This window comes from Octopus bimaculoides, chromosome 7, assembly GCF_001194135.2.
Source record: "Octopus bimaculoides isolate UCB-OBI-ISO-001 chromosome 7, ASM119413v2, whole genome shotgun sequence".
Classification (NCBI taxonomy): Eukaryota; Metazoa; Mollusca; class Cephalopoda; order Octopoda; family Octopodidae; genus Octopus; species Octopus bimaculoides.
This window is the reverse complement of record NC_068987.1, coordinates 41,384,564-41,393,581: the sequence shown is the minus strand read 5'-3', so window position 1 is coordinate 41,393,581 and position 9,018 is coordinate 41,384,564. Positions and strand designations below refer to the sequence as shown.

General features: G+C 36.0%; 1 protein-coding gene across 2 annotated transcripts in view; it reads left to right on the top strand.

The window, feature by feature from the left end:
* The first annotated feature begins 6,051 nt into the window (after positions 1-6,051).
* The window catches only part of LOC106878373 (translation initiation factor eIF-2B subunit epsilon), a 139,012-nt gene continuing 136,045 nt past the window's right edge, over positions 6,052-9,018 (top strand). Inside the window, exon 1 of one of the 2 annotated variants that reach the window (XR_008264596.1) lies at positions 6,052-6,461. Coding sequence is in view for 1 of the 2 variants with exons in the window: in XM_052969545.1 (XP_052825505.1) it covers positions 6,342-6,461 (120 nt within the window). In the remaining variant the exon portion in view is untranslated. The remainder of the gene's footprint in view (positions 6,462-9,018) is intronic. The other variant, XM_052969545.1, reaches the window with a different exon arrangement.

Sequence of the window (9,018 nt, the reverse complement as noted above, 5' to 3'; positions counted from 1 at the left end):
TGATATCATAAAACCAGCACACCAAAAAGAGAAAGTAATAAGCAGGAGTACTCAGAATACTACTAAAGTACTGCTACACAAAACTGATACTACAGTGATTAGAGGATAGCTTAAATTAAATACCACATAATAATAACAGCTGCCACACAGTCAATACCTGTAATAAGTCATGTTCATTAATCAAAACAAAGTATGTTACATGCATGTATATTAAGGCTACAAGGTGCATGTATGGTATCATCTGCTGCTGATGATCAATGTTGGCATGGTTGGGGAAGCCCATCACTTGTACAAGTCAGGTTCACAGGGACATCAATGTCACAGCAAGGATAACAATTCATAGTACCATCATGAGCTGATACTGTTTAAGGTATTTACTACACAGAAATTGAATTCATACAATATAGGGAATGAGTAATTATAATACTACAGTATTTCAATTGATGATGTAGGATCCATCAGCCTTGTTTTTGCAGGTGCTAGTTGTTGATATATTCCACCATTCAGGGCAGTCACACGACAGGTCACTCGCGAAGACGTCATGGTTAATATTTGCCGAAACAGAATGAACCTTCAAAGTTCCTGGAATAGTTTTGCCTTTTTCACGGTTCCTTGCCACATCTTTCTTAGCCATGTAGAAGAACTTACGAGAACTATTCTGGTACTTTTCTTTTGCTGAATTGCTGGTAACATTTTTTCCCAGGTACCTTCAGTTTGTCTTCGCAAAACAGGAAGAGATCCTTTGCATTCCTGATAATGGTTTGTCATCGAGTAACAGCCAAGGAAGCATCGTACTTGATCACTGCACCCAATCCATCAGCAGAGGATTTTCTATGACAGCTTTCAAAATAATTGTGTGTGATTGTGATTTTGTGTTTACATGCATGTTCAGAAAGGTCATGGAAACTTCTGGCACATCTGTACTGGCAGGCACAGCCATCTGAATATTGTTCTAAGTGTTCAAGACCTGGATGTGTTTGTTGCAGATAGGTGTACAACATATCAAGATAATGTGCCACACCATCTGCATCATGCTTCAAGTCATTGCTGATGAAGACAATCCCTTGCTTGTGAGTGAATGGGCCTCTGGTCGACCTCACATTGACAAATCCCATAACCAGGTGGATCATAACTGCATCATTGGACCAGTGCACACTTTGTATTTCATCCTAAGCGGTACAGGCATAATTCTCAACATAGTCCATGATTAAGATAGCTGAATTTGGTGGCATATCATGCTTGCAAAGTTGTAGGTGTTGCTGCTGATGCCTTGCTCTGTATAAATGACTGGTGATGGGCTTTGTGTCACTTTCAATCGTGTTAACCAGATCAACAAATTTCATTTGTTTTGGGACCAACTCAGTTCTGGTGTAGGTAACATCACCATTTTCTTTTTGTTTGTTTTTTGTCACATGCTACCATCTGTTGACCTTCACTTCTCCAGGTAGGAACTGAAATGTCAAGTGATCAGGGTTGGTCCACAGCTGTCACATTTGCGAAAAATACAATCCTGAGTTCTGGTTTCGTTGGGACAGTGTGAAGTTTGAAACTTCATTGACCTCTCACAGAATGTTCCAATTTCTCACATTTGATACAGCAACAGACTGCTCGCTCCATGGCTCTCATGTGCCCGACATTTCTTGGTTTGCTTTTGATGAAGTTGACATAACCAACCTTAATTTGTGGATACTTTTCCTTGAATTGCTTGAAAGGCTGCAGAAATGAGGTCTCCAATAAAAAGGTTGGGGTTTGCTTTTTCACATGTTTCCTGAGGGAGAGTTCTTGAGACATGTCAATGTACCAAACTGATTAGTGTTTCAGTTAATACCCGATCACCTCTCTTTATAGACCTTTTGATGTTTTTCTTGTGTGCATTTTTGTGATCAAACCTCCACAAAATGCCAAGGACATGCCTGTATTTTCCAGTAATGGCAGAAAGCTGTCTTAGTAAATTTCTGTGGGAGTCAGTTGGTTTTTTTTTCCTGATCTGTTGTACACCTTCTTTGATTTTTCAACTGTCTTGAGAAAATTTTGTTCAGATCTTTGCGGCATGGAATACTGACATTTGGTGTTGCCGTTGCACACTGCTCTTCAATTTCCTTTTTCTGACTGGATGAGGCTGTATTGATGAGATTTTTTAGACACTTAGCATATGATTTAGGAGTTTCTGACAACTGTTTCTTTATTTCAGATTTTTTCCTGTAATACTTGGTCTTATCTGTGTCCCATTCCTATCATGGCTTGTCTTCTGGAACTTTCCTTGCGACTGTGATGTCATTTTGCTTGTCTTTTTGCATCTTTTAAGTTATCAGTCAGTTTTCTTTGTCTAGATCATGCTTGTCATCTTTAGGCCATTTTGTTTCTAAAATATTGTTTCTTTTCCTCAGGATCCATGTCTTTGAACCTTTTCTTATTGGGCCTTTCTTTGTGTTCATTATCATTCTGTCTCCTTTTTCTCTTCATTGCTGCCCATTTGGCTCTCTGTTCTTCTGGTTTCTCTTTTGTCTGCTCTGTTATTGGTAATAAACTCTTGTGTTTGTGGGTCTTTTCCTTGTCTTTGTACACAGCCCATTTTTGGGGATTTGTTTTTGCTAAGTTCTTGACATAGCTAGAGGTATGACACAAAGTGTCTACTTTCTGTGAACTACTTTTCTCTGTTTCTGGAGGCAACTTCCTCTGGCAAAGTCTGGATGTTTTCCAATCAAATGAAATAGCAAGATGATCAATCTTCAGTTTGGCTTTAGTCTCTTATATTAGTCTCTTGTATCAGTCTCTCATACAGCTGGAGAATAACACCATCAGCAACACAGATGTGAGGGAGAATACAATAACAGATGTGAGGAAGAAGCAGGAGTTATTATGTACATATATAATGCAGAAATGAAGCAAAACATGCAGAAGTGAGTACACAGATGAGTAAGATAGTAAGCAGCTAGTTAGTTTCACACACAGGTCTACAGCCAAGGTCTGAAAAATACAGAATAAGAAAATGTATATAGTATGTGCCAGAAGCATACTTTAATGCACGCATATGTACACAGAATCACTGATATTCTTAATTATTTGTGGATGTTAAAAAATGTCCTTTCCTGAACGAAGAGACCAAGATTTATTGGCAACCTTGTGAATACCAATAACAATTGTTGTAGATGAACTATGCCTTTCTAAAAACTCATTCCAATAAGATACATATATATTTAAGCAAAAATATTCCAACCAAGCAATGCTGTTGTAGGGAAGTGGTTATACACCATTAGGTGTACTCCGCTTCCGTACATTAAATTTCTTGAAGAAACAACGGAATGCAGATTCTGAACTATCAACACAACAATATTTATTACAATAGAATTTGGCAGCACTTCGCCTTTTGGTTACTGAGACGCCGTCAATGATGTTGCGTGGTTATTTGTCTAGCTCCAGAGTTGGAATGTTGGAGAGAGGCTGCTATGACGTCCAGGCCCTTCGCCGGCCAGCGAGAAAGAGGGTGAAAGAAGCGGGAACATTTGGATATCGATGACTACGCATGCGCATGAGACTCTTTCTGTATTCCTTCCGGAACTAATCCCTGCACATGCGTGGATAAACTTTCCGGAAATGTCGTCTGCTATTAAGGCGTCACTACACTGTGTTCCTGGCAGCAGAAGAGTGATGCCTGGATAATCTTAATTTTGGATGAAGAACACCCTAAGGATGTTTAGGAAACAACTCAAAAAACAGAAAAAAAGACATCATTCATGTATTGATATTATCAAAATACCATCCCACATACAATATAAATGTTAGATAACATGTCATAATAGGTTTACCAATATGTTAAACAGCCATTCAAGAAAGGACATTTTTTAACCAGAACAAATCTTTACAAAAATGTGATTGCCACTCAAATGTTTTTTTGTATTCTTAGTTGGGGACATATACAAACATAATATGAAACGGCATGAAATGTGGTGACCAGTTTCACAATAATACTCTGTTATGGCTTTTAACACGTTGGTACTAGTAGGCGCAACATAGATGTATTTGCCTTCCAATGTAGAAGCAATAACATGTTTTATTGTAGAAATACTGCATAATAACAAAGTTAGGAATGAATGTTCAAGAAAGGACATTATAAAAATCTGTTTAACAGATAAAATGATATTTAAAAAAAAAAATGTCCCATCATTGATATTGATCATATTCGCACGAAACTTTCAATGACATGAAGCTGAATTCTGTAAGTTCCTATTAGGACATGTGTTACAGTTCTCTTGCTGTTAATAATGTATACTAATTTGAAATTAAAGGAGTGGTCAAGAAATGGGAATACCAAATTGAGAAATTATCACCAGTAGCCATAAAGCAGTTTGGTCAAGTATGGCTTTGGTCAACATTTGTTTACTGTTATCTGCTATTCTTGGAAAATGTTTCATTTATAACTACCTTTCCCATGAAATTGACTATAGCTGAAATAGTTTTTGTAAAAAATATTTTTTCTCGAAGTCAAAAATGCAGTAAATATTACTAATTGTGCTCCATCTCCTATCATATCCATAAACCTTCCACAGTGCCAGTGTAGTATGTGATCTACATGTATGTTTCTGGAATAGCTTGTGATCTACATTAGTTCTCTACACCAACTTTTTGATCTACATTTAAAATTCATATATTTACTCGATATGCAAAGATTTCAATCTCATTTAGATTTCATTTGTTGGAAGATTTTAAGATCAAATGAGCGGATCTTTTTCCTTTGAACGGCACATCGAGAAATTAATTTTTTGTAACTAAACACTTTCAAACTTTGGACACAGGTAGAATGTGTCATATAAAACATCATTTACTCTTAGTGCTGTTCAGAAAAGTTTATATTTTCTAAGTTATTTCATGTTAAAGTTGTATTTCAGTAATTTCAACCTATCAATGACGTGTATTCAGCTGAATAAAATTACTGCTGTTGTTTGTCAACAACAACTTCCGGCAGTGTATATTTTGTGTGTCACTGTTATTTATGACATATTTCATCTCAGTTACATTTGTATGAATAAACGAAGCTTGTTTACTTCATGGCACCACCACAATCGTTCGTGCATTTCTATTGCTTTTAGTTTTTTTCCCCCTGTTTTTCAGCTATTATCGGAAAGACATTTTTGCACCTTCCCTCTCTAATTTCTTCATTTTTCCGTAACTCTAACCCTAACTGTTACCCTAAAACCTTAATCCTAACCCTAACTTTAAAACCCTAACCCTGACCCTAAAACCTCAACCTCTAACTCTAAAACCCTATCCCTAACCCTAACTCTAAAACCCGAACCCGAACCCCAAAGCTAAAACCAATAAAAACGCACGAACGATGTTATAAATAACAGTGACAAACGAAATATACACCGCCGATAGTAGTTGTTGACAAACAACGGCAGTAATTTTATTCAGCTGAATACACGTCATTGATTGGTTGAAATTACCGAAATACGGCAACTTTAACACGAAATAACTTTGAAAATATAAACTTTTCTCAACATCACTAAGAGTAAAAGATGTTTTATATGATACATTCTACCAGTGTCCGAAGTTTGAAAGTATTTAGTTACAAAAAAATTAATTTCTCGATGTGCCCGTTCAAAGGGAAAAGATCCAAATGAGCAAAATCTTTTTATGTGCTGTATACAAATAGTTACAGTATTCATGTTTCTAGTATGAAATAAAAAAATCAATAAAATTTTTTCTTTTATTTTTAAAATGTTTAACTCACTCCTCTAATTATAATTGCAAACTTATTATAAAGTTCTGAATGTAGATCACAAGCTAGTCTATATTTAAGTTGCTGTCCTTTAACTTTTAAACTCTTATATCCACGAACCTTTAAAGCTTTTATATCTGAGAACCTCAAAAATTTTTATTACCCATCAAAATTAAACCTCCTTCTACTCCTACCTCTATTGTATTTTATATAGCTATTTAATTTTATTTTCTCTCATCCTCCTTCCTATCTATCCTACTAATGGCATTACCCTGCTGTCTTATTAAAATCCAACCCTGTTGCCTGAGATACACTAACACGTCCTTTCTTTATCAATCAATGACAGGAGAGTATCAATTGAAGGAGATTTGGTTGCTATTTGTCGCAAGTTGGGCTACCGCATAGATGTCCTGTTGGAGCATCAATTGCTGAAAGAGCAACAGATAATAGCAAAGTGTCCCTAATGTCGTCCATAGTTGGAATACTGCAATCTGAGTCGTTATTATTAGCTACCGCTGCTTCCCTAGTCTCAGAACACTGAAGCAAATCAAATCTTGTAACCCTACACAATTATTTTAGGGCGAGTCACTCCGAGAGTGACTTCCCCTAAAGTAATTCCAAGATGGCGCCTAAACAGAAAAACGCACGCGACGAACTGAAACAAGAAGATATACTTCAAGCTGTTTTACTTGCTGATAGTTTTAATTACAGATTTTCACCAATTACAGAAGAAGTACCCCGGGTAGACCTCAAAACTTTTATTTTCTCTACTGCAATTATTAATTTCGATTTTCTCTTTACATGTCGCTTTCATTTTATCTTTTGTTTTGAAAAATATTTTACTTTTATATATATATATATATATATATATATATAGGGAAGCTACTTGATAAATTCTTGTAAAAGAATTCATCCTATTATTGAATTTATATATATATATATACACACACACACACATAATATTACTATGGGAGTGGGAGGCACAATGTGGAGTCTTTACTGCATTTTTGATTGTGAGACAAAATATATTTTTTTCACAAATGTTCATTACTTTACAAAAATTACACCAACTAAGCAAATGGCGGTGGACAATGTGGGCCGTCACCACACCAGCTTCCGTTTGTGTTTTTCTACAGAAACCCGTTTTCAGCTATGGAGATTCCGAATCTGTAAAAAAAATTGGCGAAGGTAAAGAATACGTACTGGTGTGCGTATTCTTTACTTCTGCCCCAAAATTGGCATTTCAAAATTTCAATTAACCGCAACAATTTCTTCACCTTTCACTTTTTCAGAAATTTCTTTGGCTAAATACGTACAAAAATACGGAGGGTACTATTCAAGAAGAGTGGTCTCGATGCGTGCACTTGCGCATCCGCGCTAGAGAGTCGTGACTAGTCGATCCTATGACTACCTAGCGCCAGTGCATGTCATGCGCAAAACATTTATGAGGGTTTTTTTCTAAACAAAGTAAATAAATTATACACTACCTGTTTTTGGTAAAGAGTCCATTAAAAAGTCGGTCTTTCAAAATCTACTATTGTTCATTGGTATCAGTACATGAGGGACATTTACAAGTAATTATCTTTTGCGTAACCCCTACCAAATTGGTGGACTTGGGGCACGGTAATCTTCCAGTTTCGGGAGGTAAAAAAAGTAAATAAAATACAAGGGAAATAACTTAACCTCTTACTAGTATTATCCGTACTACTCTGAAATGTTTTTTTTTTTTTTAGCTGTTTATAAATAAAATCACACGCGTGATTGAAGTTAACTGTTTATATATAAATCATACACGAGATTGAATATCATAGTACCTGCTGCACAACAACTTATGGTAATCTTCCAGTATAGGGAAATAACAGTCAAACTAAAGCGTTTGATCCGAGCTCAAAAATAAAAATAATAAATTAGTGTAATAGGTGTAAAACAACTTGCTATGAACGAATATTAAAAAATTTATCAAACCAGGGACGATTATATATTCTGATTGTTGGAGTGCGTACAATGGGATTACCGAAATAGATGTGACACCAAAATGCACCCTGGAAGAACGTAAAACGACGTTTTAAGAGTAAGATGGGGAAAATTCAACAAAGAAAAAAAAATTATTTACTTTGTGTTTTATTTGCTTTGTTTAAAAAAAATTATTTACGCATTTGCACTAGATAGTCGTAGGATCGACAAGTCACGACTAGCTAGCACGGATGCGCGAGTGCGCATATCGGGACCACCCTTCTTGAATAGTACCCCTCTGCCGAATGTAACCCGCGCATTAAATAGGCCTTTTAGCAGTCTCTCCACATGCTAGAAATAACAGCCAAATCTCCGATAAACTGTACGTTACTTTGTAGGCATTCGTAAACAAGTGTGTCCCCTCGAATTTGTTTAATCATAACTTTCAGAAAAATGAATATTTTTCTATAAAATATTCTACATATATTCTTCATACGGTGTAGATTCCGATTACTTGAGAATTTTTTTGGAAAAAATTTTCCGAACAGTGGGGAGAGGAGTTTCGAAAAATTCCCATATCGGCTTTATTTCTTCGCAAAGTTTTCTTCATATGTGCTTCAGATAGTGTAGGTTTTGATTATATAGGAATTTGGGTCAAACTAAAGCGTTTGACCCGGTGGGAAAAAAAAAAATGAAATATTCTAATAGGTGTAAAACAACTTGCTGGGAACGAATATGAAGACAAAAAATGTGCGCTCGCGAACTGGGGGGGGGGGGGCTCGGAACACTCACATCGTGAATGTTCCAAGACGCCTCACCAGAGCCAAAAAAAAAAGAAAAATACTGTAATAGATGTAAAACGACTTGCTCTGAACGAATATGGAAAAAACAAAAAATGCGCTCTCGCGAAGTCTGTTTTGCCGAACTGCTAAGTTATGGTCACGTAAGCACACCAACATTGGTTGTCAAGCGATGGTGGTGGTGCCAACACAGATACACAAACACACACACACATATATATACATATACAACAGGCTTCTTTCAAGTTAGTTTTTTTAGAAAACTGTTAATAGATTTAACATCAAGGGAAATTTAGAGGAGAAGAAAGAAAGAAATTAACAGAAAATTAAGAATGGAGAAATATAGTGTGATAGATTTTACATATGTATATATTTTAGATTAATATATATATATATATATATTAGATTAAGAGATTATATATTTCTATACACATGTATATTCATCATCATTGTTTAACATCTGTTTTCCATGCTAGCATGGGTTGAACGATTTGACTTGAGGACTGGCGAACCAGATGGCTGCACCAGGCTCCAATCTGATCTGGC